We start from the raw sequence: 23,283 nt of genomic DNA, 5'->3' as shown, positions 1-23,283 counted from the left end.
TCATCAACCTAAGATCCTTATCAACATAAGATCCTCAACTCATAGGATTACTACCACCCTCCAGGACATCTGATACTTCCTCCAATTATAAGATCATTGTCAATTTAGGATTATCAGTTGCCATCTGAGTCATTTGATATGCCCTATAAACCCAATAAATAGTGACAAGCTTGGAGTGCTGTTGTCTTTGCTGCCCAAAGCAGCACTGATCAGGCTCAAAGATTAGCTTCTTCTCTAAGTCTTGTTTCCTGTCTTTATTATTTAATTTACTTGGTGTTGTTGTGGCTCACAGGAGAACAGGACCCCACTGCAGGGGTTCTGGTGATGTCCCCTCTCTCTGTTCCCTACACATTCATCTGTTGAAGGGCATATGGGCTGTTTCCAAGATTTAGCTATTATGAATTGAGCTGCTATAAACGGGTATGCATGTGTCACTGTGGTACGATGACTTTAACTCTTTCTGTTTTTTTTGTTTGTTTGTTTTTTGTTTTTTTGGTACTGGGGATCGAACTCAAGTCCCTGGGCTTGCGCAGCAAGCAGCAAAACCACTGAGCTAAATCCCTGGCCCATCTCTTTCTGTTTTAATATTTAGACCTTTGATCCATTTCAATTTTAGTTTAGTGCATGGTGAGAGATATGGGTTTAGGTTTGATCCTCAGCATGTGGAAAGCCAGTTTCTCCAGTACCATTTATTAAAGAGGCTATCTTTCCTTCAGTGAAGGTGTTTGGCCCCTTTGTCAAACATAAGGTGGTTGGGTTTGGGGATGTAGCTCAGTGGTGCTGCACCTGCCTGGCAAGTGCAAGGTCCTGAGTTCGATCCCCAGTACCAGAAAAAAAAACCCAAAAAAGATAAGGTGGCTGAGTGTGCTTGAAGTTGTTTCTTCATCTTCTATTCTGTTCCACTTACCCTCAAATCTATTTTTTCCAATACCATACTGTTTTTTTTAATCACTGTAGCTTTATAATATAACTTTAAATGGGGATTATGATGCTCTCTGCCTTGCCTTTGTTGCCCAGGATTGCTTTTGCTATATTCTAGGTCTCTTCTGGTTCCATATGAATTTTAGGATTGTTTTCTCTAGGTACGTGAGGAATGCTATTGGTATTTTGATTGGGATTGCATTAAATTTTTATAACAGTTTTGGAAGTATGGCCATTTTCACTCTATTGGTTCTGCCTACACTTGGATCATTCTTTTTTCTTTCTTTTTTTTTTTTTTTTTTTTGTGCCGGGGATTGAACTCTGGTCCTTGTGCTTGGAAAGCAGGCAGCTGAACCACTGACCTAAATCCCCAGCCCACACTTGGATCATTTTTAATGAGGAGCTGTACTAGGAGCAATGGGCTGTGTCTCAGCTGACCCCACTCTATGTTTTTTTCTCCTAGAACCCTAGACAACAGGTGGCTGACCCCCACCCCTGAGTCCTTGGGGCCTTGCTGGAGGGAGAGCAGTGGCCCCTGTGCATGGTAAGGAGGGGTGGACAGTGGCAGCTGGCTTGGGGTTCTCAGTATCCACCTGAGCTATGAGCTTGGGGGGTACTGCAGATGGGGCAGCCTCTCTTGGCACCAAGGAGGTGAGGGATGTGTGTAAGTAGGACGCACTGTGGCTTCCCCCTTGGCATCTCTGCATCACCATCCCCAGGAGCAAACAGGTGGGACCCTGTGCTCCCAGGGAGTCCCAGGAAAACTAAGAGAAGCAGCTGTGTTGCTTCCCTGAGAGCCAGCTGCCCTCCTTCCCACTCTTTTCTTTCTTTCTTTCTTTCTTTCTTTCTTTCTTTCTTTCTTTCTTTCTTTCTTTCTTTCTTTCTTTCTCTCTTTCTTTCTTGTACCAGGGATTGAACTCAGGACCTTGCGCTTGCAAGGCAGGCACAGTCCCACTGAGCTAAATCCCTGGCCCTCTTCCTTCTTTTCTAAATTAAAAGATTTTACTTTTAGAGCACTTTTTTTTTTTATGATACTGGGGATTGAACCTAAGATCTTACCCATGCTAAACAAACACTCTAACACTGAGCTACATCCCTGGCCCTTTTAAAATATTTTAAATTTTGAGGTAGGGTCTTGCCAAACTGCCCAGGCTGGCCTTGAACTTGTGAAAATCTACCTCAGCCTCCCAGAGTGCTGGGTCCATGCCCAGCTGTTTTACAGAACAACTGATGGAGAACTAGAGTTCCCATGTACGCGTTGCTTGTTGCAATTGATGGACCTACACTGATGCGGCACCATCACCCGAAGTCCACAGTTCACACTAGGGTTCCTCTTGCTGTTGGATTGTGTGGGTTTGGACATGCTGTCGTCTACCATTACAGCACCACACAGAGTAGTGTCACCACCCTACGTATCCCCTGTGCTCCTTCCCAACCCCTAGCAACTTTGACCTTGTCTCTGTCTCCATTTCACCACATTTTTCCCCTGTCCCAGAATGTCAGCTGGCTGGAATCAGCATTGCTAATCCTTTCCACATTGGCCACTCATTTCTCCCTCCTTTTGAGCCAACAGCTCATAACCTTACTCCCATTTCTAGGTTACAAATGAAGACACCAAAGCGCAGAGAGGTGACGCAGCCTGCCCAGGGTCACCCAGCTGGTAAGTGGCAGAACCAGGGTCTGAGTCCAGGTCCTGTCCAGTTGGCCCCTGCATCCACATAATTGTTCTCAGTGTCCAGGGGTGCACAGCCCTCCGGCCCCTTCATAGAGTTGGGGCCAGACTGGGAAAAGAGGAAGGGAGTTTCTATCCTCTTCCCAGGCTAACTCACCTGTCCTGGGCCACTGGACAGATACGTACTGGGCAGCAGGCTTGGGCCCTGTCTTCACAGTTTCTGACTGCCATCCTGGATTCCATGAGGAAACAGGAGGTGCGGACGGGCGGGGAGGGCATCCAGGCACGTGGTACTGGCTCTCCAGCTGAGCAGGTGAAGGCCCTTGTGGATCTGCTGGCCTGGAAGAGCAGTCAAGGAGGTCAGACCCTGGAGACCTCTGATGGAACACCTGACTTTCCACTGGGACCCCACAGCAGTGGTAAGGGGCACTTGGGAGGCTGACACTGGGGCCCTTTCCCCTGGCTCAACCCTTACCTGTCTTCCTCCTGGCCTGTGTTTGCAGATTCAAGGATACACAGGCACCGAGAGGCCCTGCTGGGCAGAGTGGGAGGCACTCCAGAGCTGGGTGGCCCTGTGCACCGGCTGGCCAGCCTCCTGCTGGTGGAGGGCCTAAGTGACCTGCAGCTGCAGGAGCACGACTTCACGCAGGTGGAGGCCACTCGTGGAGGCCAGCGCCCTGCTAGGCCAATCGCCCTGGACAGGCTCTTCCTGCCTCTGTCCCAGGTGTCTATCCCACCTCGCATCTCCATCACTGTTGGGGTGGCCGGTATGGGCAAGACCACCCTGGTGAGGCACTTTGTCCGCCTCTGGGCCCAAGGGCACCTCAGCCAGGAATTCTCACTGGTGGTGCCTTTCACCTTCCGGGATCTCAATGCCTATGAGAAGCTGTCTGCAGAGAGACTCATCTGCTCTGTCATCCCAAACGCTGGGGAGGCCAGCCTGGCAGTGACAGTCCCAGCCAGGGTCCTCCTGGTCCTGGACGGCCTGGATGAGTGTAAAATGCCTCTGGACTTCTCCAACACTGTGGTCTGTACAGACCCCAAGAGGGAGATCCAAGTGAACCAGCTGGTCACCAACATTGTCCGGGCAACCTCTTCCCAGAAGTTTCTGTCTGGATCACCTCCCGTCCTGGAGCAGCCGGTCAGATCCCAGGAGGCCTAGTGGACCGGATGACTGAGATCCGGGGCTTTACTGAGGAGGAGATCAAGGGGTGTTTAGAGCAGATGTTCCCTGAGGACCAGACCCTTGTGGGCCAGATCCTAAGCCAGGTGCAGGCTGACAGGGCCCTGTATCTGATGTGCACAGTCCCAGCCTTCTGCAGGCTCACAGGCACGGTACTAAGTCACTTGTTTCGCAGCAGGGTGGCACCCCAGGACCCAGAGTTGTGGCCTCCACAGACCCTGTGTGAGCTCTACTCATGGTACTTCAGGATGGCTCTCGGCGGGGAGGGTCAGGAGAAGGGCAGGGTGAGTCCCCGGATTGAACAGGTGGCCCATGGCAGCCGCAAGATGGTGGGGACACTGGGCCGAATGGCCTTCCACGGGCTAGTCAAGAAGAAGTTCGTGTTTTACGAGCAAGACATGAAGGCCTTTGGTGTGGACCTGGCTCTGCTGCAAGGTGCTCTGTGCAGCTTCTTCCTGCAGCGGGAGGAGACACTGGTCTCCTCAGTGGCCTACTGCTTCATCCACTTGTCCCTGCAGGAGTATGTGGCAGCTGCATATTACTACAGTGCATCCAAGAGGGCCATCTTTGACCTCTTCACTGACAGTGGCATGTCCTGGCCCAGACTGGGCTTCCTCACGCACTTCAGGAGCGCTGCACAGCAGGCCATGCAGGCCGAGGACGGGCGGCTGGATGTGTTCCTGCGCTTCCTCTCAGGTCTCCTGTCTCCGAGGGTCAATGCCCTGCTGGCTGGCTCCTTGCTGACTCAGGGTGAGCACCAGGGCTACCGAGCTCAGGTGGCCAAGCTTCTGCAGGGCTGCCTGCGCCCTAACATGGCAGTGTGTGCCCGTGCTGTCAACGTCCTGTACTGCCTCCAGGAGCTACAGCACACGGAGCTGGCTTGCAATGTGGCAGAGGCCATGGGGAGTGGTGCCCTGGCCAGTCTCACCGGCCCCTCGAACCGTGCTGCCTTGGCCTACCTCCTGCAAGTGTCAGACACCTGTGCCCAGGAGGCTGATCTGTCCCTGGGCCTTGGCCAGGGTGTCCTCCAGAGCCTGCTGCCCCAGCTGCTCTACTGTCAGAGCCTCAGGTGGGCATGGGCTGGGGTGCAAGCTGTGGGGGCAGAGAAGCAAGCAGCAGACCTGGCTCTCCCATACCCCTCTGAGTTAGTCTACTGGGGCTGCCGTGGCAGTTCCAAAACTGGATGGGGTAACAACACAGCAACCCATTCCCTCACAGTTCTGGAGGCTAGAAGCTGAAATTAAGGCCCCCAAATCACTGAGGGAAGTGGTGGTGGGGAATCCTACCAGGATCTCTAGACCCTGGGGTTGGCTGGCCATCTCCAACACTCCTTGAAGGTAGCTGCCTCCTTCCCTCCAGTCTCAGCCTCTGTTGTCACATGGCCTTCTCCCTGTGTGCCTGTCTTTACATAGCACTTGCCTCTCCTGTGAGGACATGATCATACTGGACTAAGGCCACTCCTCTGTGGTATGACCTTAATTTAACTGTTACATCAGCAATAGGCCTATTTCCAGATAAGGCTATGTTTGCCTCACTCCACCCTGTAGTCTGGAGATTGAACCCAGGGCCTTTGCACTGAGCTACATCCCCAGCACTTTTTTAGTTTTTATTTTTAAAATTCATTAATTTTATTGGTACATTTTAGGTATACAATATGTTGAGATTCATTATTGAGAATTTGTACCTTTACATAATATATCTTGGTTCTTATTTTTTTCCCCATTCCCTTGCTTATTTTTTATTCTGAGGCAGTCTGACTAAGTCACTAAGTTGCCCAGACTGGGCTCAAACGTACAATCTTTCTGCCTCAGCCTCCCAGAGTGCTTGGATTACAGATGTGTGCCACCAGGCCAAGAAAGGCTATGTTCTTTAGGGACTGGGGGTTAGGACTTCCATGTATCTTTTTTGGGTGGACATGATCCATAACACCTTCTGAGCCATCTCAGATGACAGAACCTGCACCTCTGACCGTATCCTCGGCCTATACTCCGTACACTGCTGTGGACCTTTGGGTTTGAAAGTCCAGGAAGGGTCATTTGGGACCTGAGAAGTAGGCCTCAGAAGTAGGCCAGCTAGTAAATGGCATCCTGTAGAGATGCATGGCACACCGAGTTGGGACAGCAGCCCCTGGGTATGAACTCCAGGCCTCACAGTTTACTCCCATGGGGAAGTCTGAGCATCACAGGCTGAGCCCAGGTCTCTGAGCCACAGCAGTGGGGCTGTGGTGGGGTGGACAGGAGGCAGAGGGGTCCTGCCCTGCCCAGGGGCAGTGAGGCTGCTCACTGTCACTGCTCTCCCTGGCCAGGCTGGATACCAATCAGTTCCAGGACCCCGTGATGGAGCTGCTGGGCAGCATGCTGAGCGGGAAGGACTGTCGCATTCAGAAGATCAGGTAATGGTGATCCCACAGCCTGCCCAGGGTGCTTACCTGTCCTGTGGGGAATGGGACCTCTTTGCTATCATCCAGCCTGCTTCAGCTCAGAGCCCACCAGGAGAGGGATCTGCAGCAAGTGGCTGATGATGCAGCCTGCTTCTTTCTGCCCATTCTCGAAAGTGCCGAGGCTCAGGCACCTCATGTGTAAGAAGAGAGAAATGACTGATTAGGACCAGACACTCACAGACATGGGAGCACATCCCCCTGCAAGTCCCCAGGCATCGTTTCTCTAAATACCACTCTACGTTTTCTCTCACACAGTATTAGGGCACAGGATTTGGAAATTTTAATTTGATATGTTTTAATTTCAATAAAACTCAATGTGAAATTACTTTTTTTTTTTTGGTACTAGGGATCAAACTCAGGACCTTGTGCTTGCAAGGCAGATGTGGTGCCACTGAACTACGTCCCCGGGCCTGCTTTTCACATGGGGGGGGGGGGCAGGTACTGGGAATCGAATTCAGGACCTTGCGCTTTTGAGGCAGGCGGTGGCACCACTGAGCTAAATCCCTGGTTGCTTTTTACATTTCAAATTAATAATTGCTTCTTTACTGTTATAATTAGATAAAAGTTTATATGCTCACTTAGATGCTTATGAATCTCTGCTGGGATACCATCTCCAGATCTGAGTAACACCCTGGTTCATAGTTCACCCAATGTGATGACATACAGTGTTTTTTGAGAAGCAGGGAGGTGATTCTGGAGAATAGGTCCCAGGGAGTCATTTTCATCCTCAGAAGCCTCCAGGTTCTGAAATAATCTTTGTCTTAATTAAGGACAATTTTCAATGAGTCGGAGGGATATAAATCATTGAGGACAGCAGTCAGAGTTGCAGCTTTGTGTGACCTTGAAAAAGTCACCTCTGTGCCCAAACAGATAAAAATGAGGTTAAAAGGGAATCTAGCTTTGGAGTTTAGAGTTTGGAGGTCCCTAGGCCACCCTCAGGCTCAACATTGTACTAGTAGTGAGAACTGAGAAATGCCTCATTACGTTGAAGGGCACAGAGTAAAATCAGGAGAAGCGCCAGGTGTGTGGGGCAAGGCAGGGCAGGAAGGACCAGGCACAAGCTTCCCACATCCTCTCCTGTGAAGTCCTGCAGAGGCCCTTCCTTCCCCCGGAAACCATGTGTGACAGTGTACAGGAAGCACTGCCACCAGGGAAGCCCACCTGGCCTGGGTGCTGGGGTATTTCTCTGGGGCTCCCTGACCACCAGCCCAGCTGACCTTAGCCTGTAGTGTCTTGGAGGGCAAGACAATTCTTCGTGGCGCAAGCCCCCCCACCATACATCACACTGGGAGGTAAACTCCTCAAGATTGGAGCCTTTTTGTTGTGAGGCTTAAATGAGTTATTCAATGCCAGGCACAAGTATAAGGGCTGGCTACTTTAGCAGGATTATCTTTGCCTTGTTAGCAAAAGGTTTGAAAGAAAAATAATCATGACAAGTTCTCATTAATATTTTTCCTTCCTGGGAACCTCTAATATTTTTAGTGTATGACAAAATAATCAACTTTTAGTTTTGTTTAAAGGAGGCTAGATAATGCCCCAAAATTATACTGAACAAAGCCAAACACTTCTCCTTACACGCTCTTCCCCCCCTCTACATTTGGTCCTCAAACCACCTTCCTGTTTGCAATGTCCGAGCAAGTTATCCTGCAGAAAACACCTGGCTGCTTGTGAAACATCATCCAAGTCCTAGGTAACGGAGACTGTCTAGAATTTGAGAACATTTATATAGAAGGTAGGCTGGATGATATTCAAACCTTAAGCAATAAAATTCTTTTTTAAAAAGTGATATAACTCAGGTGCGATAGTATACACCTATAATCCCAGTACTCTGAGAGGCTGAGGCAGGAGGATCACAAGTTCAAGACTAGCCTGGGCAACTTAATGACTTAGTAAGACTCCGTCTCAAAATAAAGAATATCTTCAAAAGGGCTGGGGATGTAGCTCAATTCAAAGGCCCTGGGTTCAATCCCCAATATAAAACGAAAGTGATACATAGGCAGAGCGTCAGTAAGAAAACTAGACAAAAGGAAAGCTGTTAGGATTGAAAGAGGGGATGTGAGGACCTCAGATCCCTGCCCACTTGGTTTCTCCATCCTTCTGTTGGCCCTTGAGGTTTTTGTTTTTGTGTTTGTTTTGAGACAGAATCTTCCTATGTAGCCCAGGCTGGCTTCGAACTCGTGGTGATCTTCTTGCCCCAGCCTCCTGAGTGCTGGGACTACAGGCTTGTGGGACCATGCCCAGCTCCTGAGGCTTTTTGTTTCTTTTGGTTTTTGGTTTTTTGGTGGTGTGTTTTGTTTTTTGCTCTTGCCATACAGTATTGAACCTAGAGCCTCCCACATACTTGGCAAGCACTCCTACCACTAAGCTACACCCCCCAGCTCCTTTTATTTTAAGATAGAGCCTCACTAAATAGCTCAGGCGGGCCTTGAACTTGTGATTTTCTTGCCTCAGCCTCCCACATCACTGAGATAACAGACATGTGTCACTGTACCTGCCTTACCCATGAAGGTTTCCCCCAGGATCTTGAGGAGCCCTTGGAATGTGGCTTGAAAAGTTCCAGCCTGGGGGATTTTAACTGAATAACTGTAATTCCTGTGCTGAATGCCCAGAAAACTATAAAGCAGCTTCAACAGCATCATTTCTGGAAGTGGATACACAGATGGATTCATTTGCCTATTGCTGGACTCACCCTTTCAAAGTGAAGAGATGCCTTTCTTTTTTTTTTTTTTTTTTTGAGACAGGATCTCTATTATGCAGTTTGAGCTAGCCTTGAACTCATTATGTAGCCCAAGCAGGCCTCAGACTCACAATGATTATCCTGCCTCCACCTTCCAAGTGCTGGGATTGCAGGTGTGTGCCACCATGTCTAGCTGAGAGGCCCTTTTTCATTTTTAACTTTCAACTTAGTCTAACGGGAATGCTACCATTTGCATTTTACACAGGAGGAAAGCTAGGATCAATAGTGTGCTGGAACTCTTTTGTATAATCTCAAGAGAGCTGATTGTTAGATTTTCAGGAATTTGGCAATCTGGGGATGTTAAAATTGGCCAGGGTTGGAATATTTTTTAAAAACTATTTTATGAAGAATTTTCTAATATCACAAAAGCATATTTTAAAATACGCTATTCTTTACAAAGACCTGCAACTTTAGGATGTTCTTAGCTTCTTCTTTTTTTGTGGCATATTCAAAAGTTTAAATGTAGGTCCTAACTTTGGTGACATATCAGATGAAACACGAGAATGGTAAACAGAGGGAATCAGGGTTGGAATATTTACACCATGGTGATCAGCAAGTGCTACACATCAGTTTTCTTTCTTTTCTGATTTGTTTTGAGAGCCATTTGCCATCACACTTTGGCCTGGGTCCACACTGCCAACGTATGTAACTGCCCCATCTCTTCACGGTGTATTTGTGTCTGAGGGGTCCTGGCCTAACTTTGCCTGGGACCCTTTGCCAGGGACAGGGTCTGCTGGCTGCTCTGGCTGTGCTTTCCCAGGCTCAAGGGCCTTTCTGTGCCTGGCCTTCTGCTCCGGGCTCACCTTGTCTCCAGCCACGTGCAGGCTCTGATAACACTGAGGAAACCATGAGTTGAATTACAGGCATAACGATGAGGCAGCAGTGAGATTCATAAACCTGCCATAACCACCCTCTCCTTTCCCTTGGGCAGCCTGGCTGAAAACCAGATCAGTAACAAAGGGGCCAAAGCTCTTGCCAGATCCCTCTTGGTCAACAGAAGTCTGACTACTCTGGAGTAAGTAGGACACCAAAGCCCACTGGGATGAGGAGTATTTTGAACCCCTCGTGTGTAATGATACCCCAGGTTCAGCCCGTGGTAGGCTCTGGGCATGGTACCCTACCCCATGTAGAGCAGGTTCCAAGTGCCTGGGCTCCTGGGTGGACATGTCCTCTTTTAAGGGCAGCTGAATAAGCAAAGTCACAGCCTCCCTGGCTGTTGAGTCTCATCCTAGGAAGCACATCATTTTCAGCCCGAACCTGAGCACAGCATTCTCCTCACTTCCACACTTGCCCCAAGCCTACAGGCCCTGGGGTCCTGCTCCCCTTTCCTCATTACACGGGGCTACCTTGGGAAACTCCTTCCTTGTTCACCTACATAAAGATCTCTGCCTGGGTCCATCAAACATGAAATCCTAAACACTGACATACTTCCTTCATGGATCATACATTCAAAGTCAGTGTATTTTTGTTTGTTTGTCTGTTTTGTTTGGTACCAGGGATGGAAGTCAGGACCCTGCCCTTGCAAGGCAGGTGGCGGCACCGCTAAGCTAAATCCCCTGCCCCAAAGTCAGTGTAATTTCTGTCCCTCTTTCCCAACCTGGGAGTTGCTTTTCTTTCTTGCTCCGCCAGCCTCCGCAGTAACACCATCGGACCACAGGGAGCCAAGGGGTTGGCTGACGCTCTGAAGATTAACCGAACTCTGACCTCTCTGAGGTACGCGTTCCCTGTTCCCTGCCCCACCGCCCCCAGGAGAGGGTCCAGAAAACCCTGCCTCCTGTACCTATGGGGTGGGAGGTGATTCAGAATGGTGGTGATTCAGAATGCAATGCCAGGGAGTTTGTATCCTAGGTAAGGTTCAAGTTGAGCTCTTCCCTCCTCTTAATGCCTCTGTAAATTTGCCAAGCTGTGATATCAGACTTGACCCTGAAGTGCTTTCCAGGACATGGAATAACCCTTCTTCCAGAAGGTGCCAACGTTCAGTGTGGCTTGCTGTGTCCCTTGTAGGAGCCCGTGGTTATAGCCATCCTCAGTTGAGTGGGTACCACTGCTCTGCTCTCTTTTGCTTTCTGTTTATTTATTGTTACTGGGTGAAACTCACATAACATTTAGCATTTTTGAAGTATACAGTTCACTGGCATTTAGTACACTCATAACGTTGAGTTAACATTGAGCAACCATCACCTCTATCTAGTTCTGAAATGTTTTCATCACTCACCCTGTACCCATTAGCAGTTACTTCCCATTCTTCCCTCCCTGTGGTAACCACTAATTTGCTTCCTGTCTGCATGAATTTACCTATTCTGGACATTTAATAGAAATAGAATCATAGAATAAGTCCTTTTGTATCTATCTCCCTCACTTAACATAATGTTTTCAAGGTTTGTCTGTATTGTAGCATCCATCAGTGCTTCATTCCATTTTTATGGCTGAGTCATATTCCACTGTAAGGATGGATCATGGTTTTATTCATCTGATGATGGACATTTAGGTTGTTTCCACCTTTTGGCTGTTATGAATAAGTGTTGGCTATTGTGCTTTTTTTTTTTTGTACCAGGGATCAAACTCAGGAACTTGCACTTGGCAGGCAGGCATGGTGCCACTGAGCTACATCCCCAGCCCTTGTTGGCTATTGTGTATAAGTATTCAAACACCCATTTTCAGTTCTTTTGGGTGTATGCCTAGGAACAGAATTGCTTTTGAGGAACTGCAGACTATTTTCCATAGAGGCTGGACCACTTATATTCCTACCAGCAGTGTTAAGAATTCCAGTTTCTCCACATCCTAGTCAATACCTGGGCAATGTGACTTTTAGCTATAATGAGGACTATTGCTGACCTTGTTATTGTCTGATCCAGACAGCCTGCATACCTTTTTCCCTGCTAGCAGGCAAGGGCTTAGAAACCCAGGGTGGGAAGGGCCAGCTGTGTTTCCTGTGTGGTGGGCAGTGAGGAGGGCACATGATGGCCAGAGCCTCTTCTCCCTGAGGTCACCTGCTGCCCCTCCTGTGCCCCAGGGCATCTTGCACCATAGAGGTGCCCCCCAAGGTGGGAGATTGGGCCACTCTGGGCATTCTCTCCTCCACTGATGACACATCCTTTTCTCCACTGCTGCCTCCAGAGCAACACCATTAAGGATGATGGTGCCAGGTCCGTGGCTGAGGCCTTGGCCACCAACCAGATGCTCTGTGTGCTGCACTAAGTGGATGCCCCTCCTCCCCTCCCCTCCCCTCCCCCTCTCTCCTGTTTGGCCTCTGCCTTTCCTGCAAGGAGGAATGGGTAGAGCAATCCTGAGGCTTTCTGGCCTGGAAAACTTGATGCTCACTGTTTTCCAGAGAATAGGTGTGGAGAAATTACTGAAAATAAACCTCTTGCCAACCCAGAAAATCTCACAACTGTAGGAAAGAACAGAACAGTTTTAGTATTGAATTAATATTAAAGTGACTGCAGTGGGCATCTCAGGCAACCCGCCAATGATGCTGCGAAGACACAAAAATATCCCCCTTTTCTATTTCCCAACAGACACACCCCATTCCATACAAGTTCTCAAGGCAAATACTGTATTAACTTGTCCTCTAAGGGACCCAATGGGACCATTTGTCACACATAGCTTATTCTAAACTCACCAAATAATTGGGATGGCCATCTGTGTTTCCAAATTGCTTTTATCCCAAGGGGGAAAAAATAAACCTCCTCCTGTCTGGATGATAAGCAGGTGCTTCACAACTCAGAGCCAGGCACCCAGGCTAATTCCCACAGTACAGGGAGGCAGGGCCCAACCTTGCTTGAAGAGAGGGTGCCAGGGCCCTTAGGAAGATCCTGATAAAGACACCCCAGGACTGTGAAACTGGCAGCAGGCCAAATGAACTCTTAAAGAGACTTAGATACATCTCCGAGAGACAAAGAGAGGATTTGCAATCTCAATTTGCTTCAAGGAAATATTTTAAGAAAGAGGAGTGATTCTCTTTCCTTTTTGGAAGATTACATTTATCTTGAGGTTGGTATTTAGCCTCACACAGGCAAGACACTGCCCTGTATGTCCTCCAGGAACTCCCTCCAGAGAGGATTCTCAAGGTGGGAGGCAGGCTGCTGGCTGGACTGGATGAGGGTAGACTGTCTGATGAGGGTCCAGCAGGACTTGAGCATGGAAGTTCTCACTTGGAAGGTTGCTGGTTTCTGCTTTCTGGTACCTTATAAGGGAGGCTCCAGCTGCTTTTGTCTCTTATTCTCCAGTAGGACTACAGCACCGGATCCTTGGCAAGACCCCTTCCCGCTGCTGAGATAAACGGACAGGGTACCCCCTACTTGTCTCTGATCTCTCCCCCTGAACCAACACTGTCCTTAGCTTGGGAATGGCTATAGCCAGCTGTGCTGATGAACCTCTCTCATCTCCCACAGCCTGCAGAAGAATAGCATTGGGCCTCTGGGAGCTCAGAAGATGGCAGAAGCCCTGAAGCAGAACAAGAGTCTGAAGGAGCTCATGTGAGAAATGCAGAAGGGCCAAATTGGTATTCTCAATGCCCAGCACATCTTACATATTTTTACCCAGTAAGCATGGGGATAGATGAATGGATGGTAGGATAGGTAAATGGATGATTGGATGGATAGATGAGTGCGTGAGTGGATGGCTGGCTGGATGAATAGATCAATGGGTGAATGGATGGAAAGGAGAGATGGTTGGATGGATGAGTGTATCAGTAGAGGGATGGATGTTTGGGAGTAGGGTAGTTGGTTTAAGGCTCCAAAGCACTGGACTGGAAGAAAGGAGACCCAGATTTCCAGGACTGTGTGAACCCCAACCTTCTCAGGCTCACACTTAACTGCCTTCCCAGCTGGCAAAATGAAACAGCATTTCTTGATTGTCTTCAGATAAAATAGCACAAACACATCTCAGCATGGGTTGACCTCACCCCCTGCCATTGCAGGTCATCAAGAGGGACTTTCCTACCTTGATCTCTTACAGGTAGAGTGGTTACTTACAGAAATTACAGATCGACAGGTCTCAGGCAGAGCAAACTGCACTGGGCCTCTTGAGACAACAGAGACAGCTTCTCCTGACCCCGAGCCCTGAGCCCTAGGCCTGGATCCACCCTACTGCTCCAAGAGATTGACTCAGCAGCATCTGTCTCTTGCAGGTTGTCCAGTAACAGTATTGGTGATGGAGGTGCAAAGGCCCTGGCTGAGGCACTGAAGGTGAACCAGGGGCTGCTGAGCCTGGAGTGAGTCTGCCTGACCCCCTCCATGGGTGACAACTACTCCTAGGGCCTCTATCCAGCAGATGGTGGAGTGTTATTTCTAGGGGAGGACTGCCAGCCAGTACCCTACCAACCCCAGACCTGGGCATACTCTGTCCTGTCTCTGCCCTCCATCCACCCTTTTCCCACCTCACCAGTCCCATTTCTCTGCACCGTAGGGGTTGGGGTCGGCTCTAGAGTTTTCAGAATGACAAGCTCTTTGTGCCCTTGGTAAGTGAGCACAGGTGGCTGAAGAGGGAGTCAGCTGTAGCAGCCTTGGTGAGGTGGGGGGCTGCCACTCTGGGGTGACTCTGCTGCAGCACTTTCTCTGGGCCACAGGGCCAACAACCCCTTCTATGAGGACATTTGGAGCCACTCAGGTCAAGGCAGAGTCCAAACCTTGGGCCTTGTGCTAATGCACCTGCCCTAACATGGCAGGGGCTAGAAGGTGGGGTGGTGGGAAGGGAAGGAGGATGAGAAGAGCAGATTCTAGGTCCCCCAAACCCCTAAAGAACCCAGTGCCTGTGGTCCCAGGCTGGACTAGGCAGTTCCCTCCAGGTCCTGGGACCCCATATGAAGGGAGCCCCATCCTCTGTCTGCAGCCTGCAGAGCAATTCCATCAGTGATGCGGGACTGGCAGCACTGATGGGGGCCCTCTGTGCCAACCAGACCCTCCTCAGCCTCAAGTAAGTCCATCCAGGGCATCCCTCTGACCAGCAAGTCTGGGGCTGGGAAATCTGCTGTGGGGATATCTATGGTCGGGCAGGCTTGGTTCTGAAAATGGCATCCCATCCCTCTTCCTGCTCTCTCAGGAGGGCAGGAGACAGCTGTGGCCCCTCAGGGGCTGTTCTACTGTTCCTTCCTATGTGTAAGCCCATCATCAGGTACTCAAGTATGCTCGCCTGCCCTTCACACCTCCGAAGTCTTGCCATTCTGTCCTCTTCCTTCTGGACATCCCTGAACTCTTGACAGTCCTGAGTGGGGACACCTGGCTGCCAGCCATCAGATCCTTGGCTTGCTAGCTCAGGCACCTTCACACCTCAGCCCAGATTTCTCAGAGCCCACCTGAGGCTTCTGGGGCTTCAAAAAGCCTGAATACCTGGGCTTGGCTCCTGCCAGGAGCCTCACCAGCCCAGCTGAATGCTCAGAGTCCTCTCTCTCTCTTCAGTCTGCGGGAAAACTCCATCAGCCCCAAGGGAGCCCAGGCCCTGGCCCATGCTCTCAGCAGCAACACCACCCTGAAGCACCTGGAGTACGTGGAGGGCCAGGGAGGGTCGGGATGGTGTTTCCTCTGGGTCATTTATGTCCATGGCCTCCTTGCCTACCCAGAGCCCAAGATAGATGGGCTCTGGACATAACGAGCCAGGCCCTCAGTGCCATCACCATTTCACAAGGTGGGAGAAGGGCCTAGGTGGGGAGAGGACAGCAAGAGGACCTGCTGTCTAGTGATAACTCTGACACAAGCCCTCCCCCCCCCATTGTGGTATAAATCACACATGGATGAGGATAGTGTGACACTGTACCTGTCTTACTCCTGAGGATTAACCAGCAAACTCATGCGAAGGAATTCAGAAGGGTCGATGTGGGGCCATGTCATTGTGCCATGAACCCCTGGCCATGTGACCTGTCACCAAACCCCTGAGCTGATTTCGTCAAGATTTGCCATAAGACTCCAGGGCAGGGGTCAGGCACACAGGTTCTCTACAGATGTGAACCAGATAACTAACATCAGTGAAGACATTGGTCCTCGGGAGGGGGGAGAATGGTTGGGATTTCCTGGTGACCAAGGACAGGGGGCTTCACAGTGGGCTTCTGCTCACTTATTTCATCTCCCTTCATCTCAGCCTGACAGCCAACCTCCTCTATGACCAGGGCGCCCAGGCCATCGCAGTGGCAATGAGAGAAAACTGCGCCCTCAAGTCCCTACAGTGAGTCTGCTGGTCCTCCCCTCACACACCCCTTCCAGACCCTATCTTTGTGGGACCCCTGAGATCTCAGGGACCTTCCCAGACTGCCAACCTTTAGGGAGCTGTGCCCCATCCTGGGTCCTGATCCTGAGGCTAAACCTTGAACAGATCAAGTTGAGAGGTGGGTGCCATGACAGGACCTGGGATGACCCAGACTTTGTGGAGTCTTTGAGCTTGTTCCTGTGGCCACCACTAATGGAGCACACCCTGACCGTCTGGGGGCTGAGCCTGAGGGTGGCTGCTGGAATCCTTCCACCGCATCCTGCAGAGACTCACCCTGCCATCAGACCACTCTAGAAGGTCCTTGACTCTGTCCCTGGGCTGCACGGTCATGTGTCTGTGTCTGCCCAGCTTGCAGTGGAACTTCATCCAGGTGGATGCTGCGAGGGCCCTGGGACAAGCACTCCAGCTCAACAGCAGCTTGACCAGCTTAGAGTAAGTGCACTCGCAGGGTGTCTGGGAAGGGGCAAGGAAAGCTTAAAACTCAGCATCCCAGGCACCTCGGTGGCAGATAGCCATCTCTGCCATAAGAGCAGAATATATATTCATGTATTCAGCCTTACTGAAATAAAATCCACATACCATAAAATCTACCTATTTAAAATGTATAATTTGCTGTTTTTCAGTACAATGTACAGAGTTATACAACCATCACCACAATCAATTTTAGAACATTGCTACCATTCCAAAAAGAAGATCAGTGATAGTGATCATTTTCTTCTCCCTGTATCCCTGGAAACCATTTATCTATTTTGTCCCCATGGATTTGCCTATTCTAGAGATTTCATATAAATCAAATCATCTAACATATCTTTTGTGGCCTACATTTTATGTGTGTATGTGCAGGGGACTGAACCCTTGGCCTTGATGCATGCTAAGTACATGCTCTACTCCCAAGCTACACTCCCAGCACAACTTTCATTTAGTATATTTTTCAGGCTCATCCATGTCATACATGTTGTACATGTCATCCATGTCGTACAATACTTTTTTCCTTTTTATGGCTGAAAACTATTTCATTGTGTGGATACACACATTTTATTTATCCATTTGTCAGTGGATGGACATTTGGGTTGGGGTTCCACTGTTTTTGGCTATTATGAATAGTACTGTTAACATTTGTGCAAAGGTCTCTGTGTGGACATATGCTTCATTTCTCTGAGGTATAGACTGGGGAGCAAGACTGCCGGGTCAGCTGGTAACTCGATGCTTAACTTTTTGAGCCTCATCCTCTCCTGTAGCTTCCAGGATATCCCGTCTGGCTGGTCCTCTTCATTCTTTTCTCCCCATCCACTCTTAGATTCTTGGGCTCCCCAGGGTTGTGGCCTAGGCCCTCTTTCCTTTAATGGCATCCTTTTTCTGGGAGCTTTCCTCCTCTTCCAGGGCTCCAGTGACTTCAGTCCCGAGTGTTCATATCTCAGCTGCCTCTCCTGAACTCTTCCACACATCCTCCCAGTGTCCCCCAGGTACTGCAGGTTGCTGTGTCCTCTCCTCCACAAGCCTGCTTTTTGGTTTCCCATCCCTCCTGAGTGCCAGCAGTGCAGGTCAGAAGCACTACCTCTGCTCCCAGTTCATCTCCATGTCCTGCCAGCCACCATCCAGCTCCAGCACCACTCACCTGCCTTAGTGGGCAGCCACTACATCAGGCCACCTCCTCATACTGCGGGCCAGAGATCTTTCCAAATCAATTGTCTGCCCCTTTCCTAGGTGGGGTCCTCAAATGGCTGCCCAGCACATGCAGAGTAAAGCACAACCTGTAGTGTGCCTTAGAAGACCCCTAAAGATCTGCTTCCTTCTCACTGCCAGGCCTTGTCTTTTCACCAGCCCAGGATCTCAGCTCAGTCTCTCTGGGTCCCTGAGATGTGCCAGCCCCTCCTCACGTCTCACTCCCTGCTTATGGCTTAGAGCTGCTTTTTCTGGGCACCACAGCTGCTTACATGACTGTGTCTTCTCATCTGAGTTCCCACCGGGCAGAACTATGACTGCTGCCTTGCACACGGCTAGCACACGGGGTGCACTCAAATGTCAAGTGATGGATGCAACTGCGCCCTTGAACATGCCAGTGTCCACTTGACCTAAACTCCATTTACAGGTTCAGGGCCTGCAATTTCCTTCCAATTTGGAAGGCATGAAAAGATATTTTAACAAGCCTTAACCAGCAAGAATGGCCCAGAGGTTGAGGGCTTCAAGTTAATTTTCTGGTTGGCGTATACCCTTCTTTGTCCCAGACGCTTGTTGACAGTACTCCCACATGTCCCTTTTCTTGCTTGCCTCTGATGGTTCACCCAGACTCATGTAGCCTCCAGACCCCTTGGCATGTTGAGTATGAGGCCACGGCTAAATGGCTACACAGCAAGGCATTATCTCTGGGGCACTGGTATGTGTGGTTTGAATTAAATCTGAAAGCCCGAGCCCAGTGTCCTTGCTGGGGTACTGGCCTATGCCCCCTGTGCCCGAAGGGGTCATGTTCTTGTTCAGCTTGCAGGAGAATGCCATCAGGGATGAAGGAGCCTCTGCACTGGCCACTGCGCTGAAGGTGAACACAGCCCTCACCGCTCTCTAGTAAGTCCCTGAGGGGTGCGGGGTTGAGAAGGCCAGCTCCTTCCCCATCCTCTCATGCCACAGGCCATTTTTACCAGTCAAGGAAGGTGTGTCTGTTTTTCCTAATATCAGCAATTGGGGAGTCAGAGTTCTCTAGGACGAACTAGGGGTACAGTGAGCATTCCCACCAGCCCTTCAAGAGACTACCTCTCCTTCCCATCCTCAGTGGCCAGGTCTCTGTCTTAGGCATTGGTGGGAGGTGCCAATAGTCTTCAGTGCCATTTTTCCCCTTCAAGCCCTAGTCAAGGGGTGGAGAGAAGGGAGGTAGGCTGGGCCTGGGGCAGACATGAGGGCAGCAGGTCCCACCTGCCTGCACTGATCCCAACTCCTCTTGCAGTCTCCAGGTAGCCTCCATTGGTGCCCCGGGGGCTCTGGCGCTGGGGGAGGCCCTGGCTGTGAACAGAACCCTGGAGATTCTCGAGTGAGTATTGCAGTCTCCAGTGACAGTCTTTTGCCCAAAAAACCCAAGCTATCAGTTCAAAAGAAATAGATGTGGGGAAAAATATTCGTTTACATAGAAACTCACAGGTCAGTTTCATGATCCTTACTTCAGGTCAGGTGCACCCCAGCTTCTCCATTACCACTTCACGTCTTTTCTCCAAGCCACGATTGCCTGCCTGGTCTCTGGGGTGGCCCTGCTTTGACTGCACATGTCTGGGAGCCTTGCCTAGGGACAGACAATTTCTGTAGATCATCTGTGAGAAGGTGAACTCCTGGGGTGGGAGCCAAGTTCTGAGAGGCCCTTCGGCATGTCCATACCCCTGCGCTTGTGAGTCCTGGGATGCTGAGTGCATTGGTCATCTGCTGGGCAGAGTGCTGCCTCCCCCAGCCCAGCCCTTCTTTCTCTGGAGTGGCAAAGGTTGACCCAGGCCAGGCCGGTCTCACTGCTGCCTGTGTGTCCTGTTCCATGAGCTCAGCTCTGTTCTGTGGCCTGGGAGTGAGGAAGGAGTGACCCTTACCTCCTGTGTGACTGCTGACCCAGCTAGAAGGGCATCATTATCACTTCTGAGCCCATCCCTGCACCTAAAGTTTCCTGTTTCCCATGGCAGCTTACGAGGAAATGCCATTGGGGTGTCCGGAGCTAAGGCCTTGGCGAATGCTCTGAAGGTGAACTCCAGTCTCCGGAGGCTCAGGTAAGTGGCTGGTCAGACCTACCTGTGGGATAAAATGTTGATGATCTCCTCTCTCTGTTCCTTCTTGATGTGAATGAGTTGAACTATTCTGATTATTACAGTCCATATCCATTGCAGTTGGGTTTGTTCAAACTGTATCAGTCAAGTCATTTGAAAACTGGTTCAATTTGGGTGTGGTGGTGCATTCCTATAATCCCAGCCCTCTGGGAGCTGAGACAGAAGAACTGCAAATTCGAGCCCTGCCTGGGTAATTTAGTGACTTAGCAAGACTCTGATTCAAAAACAAATTTTCAATGTGAAGGCCCTAGGATCAATCCCCAGTATCAGGGGGAAAAAAACCAACCAACCAACCAACCAAACAAACAAAAAAACCCTGCACTCATAGTTAGGGCACTTTAGCTACTTGTAGATACCCATCTCAGGGGTCAGATGCCACCACTTTGCAGTTGCTATGGCACCTGTGATCAAATCAACCCTAGAACTGCTTGTTCCCTCTGCTGCCCCCATAAGATACTGCAATGTTCTCTCCTTGGGTGTTTCTTCTGTCCTGATGGCTCACCATGGTATTCCCAACTCTACTCTGCCTAGTCTTCAAGAGAACTCCTTGGGAATGGATGGAGTGATAGGTGTCGCCATGGCTCTGTCTGGGAATCATGGGCTACAGCACATCAAGTGAGTAGCTCAGCAGCATCCACACTTTTTGGTCACTCCTGCCCTCCCCCAGAGGCCAGGTTGTCTTTAGCCCAGTCCTGGGAGCCAGCTGACACCCATGCCCCCAGCAGCTCCACAGGAGAACTCAGTGTAAGAGGAAGCCCATGGGAGCCTAGTCCAGGGCTGGGACCCTGAAAGCACAGAGGTTCTATAGAGCCCTGCATTTATTACAGTGATGATTACTCTAAGAGAACCTGCCCTAACCCTAACCCTTCTCTTCTAGTCTCCAGGGAAATCACATTGGGGAATCCGGGGCTAGAATGATCTCAGAGGCTATCAAGACAAATGCTCCCATGTGCACTGTGGAAATGTGAGAAAAGTTCCCAGTGTACAGGGCAGGACAGGCAGAGACTCAGGTGGAAGCTTTTGAACAGAAAGTGCACTCTCCAGGTGCCTCCTGAGACCTGGGAATGCTGCCGAGCCAGTAAGACAGCAGGTGCAGAGAGAAAGGAAAGACATTGTCAAAAGAGATTTTGGGCACTGCTTCTGCCCAGGGTCAGTCCCAACAGGGGCGCATGGACATTCTCCTGTTACACAGAGAAGGGAAGTAGCTGCTGCCAAGACTCAGGACAAAGGCCCTCAGAACAAAAGGTCAACAGTGCAGGAAGCTTGTGGACTTACACCGTGCACTAATGTCCCAATTAAAACAACCCCAACACCAACACCAAACCTGTATCGCTGCCCGTTTCCACTGCCTTGGTTATCGTCATCCCTTGCTCTGAAATAAGCTGCCATTTTCAAGCCCATTAAGAGCTTCAGCTTGGCAGGGGTGAGAGTGGAGGCCATTCTCCCTTTTCTCAAGAAGAAAGTTTTAAGGTCTGATCCTTAGAGACTTACAGAAATACTACGGGAAATTTGTGAAGATAAATGAAGGGCTTAATTCTAATATTCCGGAGACACAGGCAAGTCTCCAAGGGCTCTGCCACTTTTCATTCATTACAAGCTCTCTAAAACATGCATGCTGTCGGCCTGTGTGATCTGGATCCTGGCACACTGGTTATCAAGAGCACATCAAATGTTGATGCCTAGGGCTGGGGATTTAGCTCAGTGGTGCCGGCGCCTGCCTTGAAAGAGCAAGGTCCTGAGTGTGATCCCTGGTATCAAAAAAAAAATATATATATATATATATATATTTATACAAATGTTGATGCCTAATGTTATCATGTGTTAGCCTTCCAGAGATGAGCAAAACCAGGCATGGTGGTACAAGTTTGTAATCTCAGTACTCTGGAAGCTTGAGGCAGGAGGTCGCAAGTTCAAGCTCAGCCTGGGTGACTTAGAACCTATTTTAAGAATTAAAGGGCGGGGGTTGGGGGGAGCAAATTGGATTCTTGTGTGGCAAATTTTCTTAGCTGTCTGGGCTGAAAGGGAAAAAAATCCAATGAACATCACAGTTCTCATCAACTAAACCACCCAGAAAAATGCTTTTGAAGGCCATAAAGTGATTATCACATAAATCTGAGGTGTCACTGCTATTCAAAATGTTTGTTTAAAAATGAGTATCATGGATGCTGACTCCAAAAGGCCATGCCCCTGTTTAAAAAGGGAAAGAGGGACATTAGCAACTCAAAATCTGGCAAATCCCACCTTAACAAAAGTGATTAAACTTAACATCACAGTCACAGGACAAAACAACATCATGTGCCCTGACGCACTGCCCATCACACATCACTGATATGTTATTCTTTGCCAAAAATGTTTACCTGAACCTAATGATAGCACAAAATCCAGAGGGACATTCTGTAAAACTTCCTCGACCTCTTCAAAAATGGCAATGTTATGATAAACACAAAGGACTGGAGGATGCTTTAAAGAGACTTGAACAACTTAATGCAAGATCTTCAATTGGATTCTATAATGGAAGGAAGAAAATTCAATGTAAAGAACATTACTTGGAAATGGAAGATGTGTGAACACAGGTTTATGGTATTTAATACTGTTTTTGAAAGATATTTCTGGTGGGTAGAAAATTCTAGGTTGACAGTTTTTTCTGTTCCATGTTGCTCCTCTGCCCTCTGGTTTGTGACATTTCCACGTGAGTTGAAAGTTCAGTGGAACAGAGGTGCAGTAGCAAACAGTGGAGAAAGCCACATCCTGCAGAAACCTAGCACTGGAGAAGCTTGGGGGCCAAAGTCATGGGGGAAAAGGGTGTTTCCTAAGGCTTGGAGAGCAAGCCCCACTAGAACTAGCAGGAAGGGGCCCTCCTCTGTACAGGCCTCTGCAGCACCCACTGACGGGGTTCACAGCCTGCCAGCTGCCAAAGGAGAAATTTTTATAAGGTCTACCTCCATTACCACAGAGCTGGCTGAAAAGGTCAATGTGGGGTTGAGGAATGAACTGATAACTGCAACAGTGGGTCCTGTATTATGTCTTTTTTTCCGTTTTCCATTTTGAATAGTTTTTATTACTGTCTTTGGGGTTAACAGTATTTTCTTCTGCAGCATGTCATCTTCTGTCAATTGCATCTGGCATATTTTGCATCTCAGACTCCTTTCTTAATGTTTGAGGTCACCTGTGGTTTCAGCTTCCTCAGTGCTAACACCTTCATCTGTCTTCCATATGCCAAAACGAACTATTGCCACCTTATCTACTCTACTTTCACTCATTGTAGGTTCTCTTGTAGGTTCACCTCCTTTGAAATGTTTCTTCTCTCATAAAATATTAGTGGAATTTCAGGAGGGGATAAAC

General features: G+C 49.4%; 1 protein-coding gene and 1 long non-coding RNA gene across 2 annotated transcripts; one reads left to right on the top strand and one right to left on the bottom strand.

Moving 5' to 3' along the window:
- Window positions 1-1,191: 1,191 nt before the first annotated feature.
- LOC110345765 (uncharacterized) lies at window positions 1,192-6,580 on the bottom strand. The gene is made up of 2 exons (XR_002389365.2): window positions 6,205-6,580; window positions 1,192-2,932 (listed from the first exon to the last, which is right to left on the bottom strand). It is a non-coding gene; the product is annotated as an uncharacterized LOC110345765 (long non-coding RNA).
- Nlrc3 (NLR family CARD domain containing 3) lies at window positions 2,835-21,695 on the top strand. Its single transcript, XM_087202978.1, is given in 17 exon segments — window positions 2,835-3,012; window positions 3,097-3,675; window positions 3,678-4,845; window positions 6,082-6,168; window positions 9,885-9,968; window positions 10,583-10,666; window positions 13,348-13,431; window positions 14,085-14,168; window positions 14,786-14,869; window positions 15,352-15,435; window positions 16,028-16,111; window positions 16,502-16,585; window positions 18,629-18,712; window positions 19,089-19,172; window positions 19,801-19,884; window positions 20,473-20,556; window positions 20,819-21,695. Coding segments are annotated over 17 exon segments (3,111 nt in total). The 3' UTR covers window positions 20,910-21,695.
- Window positions 21,696-23,283: the final 1,588 nt, after the last annotated feature.

Source organism: Heterocephalus glaber, unplaced genomic scaffold, assembly GCF_053883595.1.
Source record: "Heterocephalus glaber isolate CG9 unplaced genomic scaffold, H.glaber_assembly_v1.0 deba00001781, whole genome shotgun sequence".
NCBI classification, from domain to species: domain Eukaryota; kingdom Metazoa; phylum Chordata; class Mammalia; order Rodentia; family Bathyergidae; genus Heterocephalus; species Heterocephalus glaber.
The sequence above is the reverse complement of the archived record's forward strand: the minus strand, read 5'-3'. Positions and strand labels throughout refer to the sequence as shown.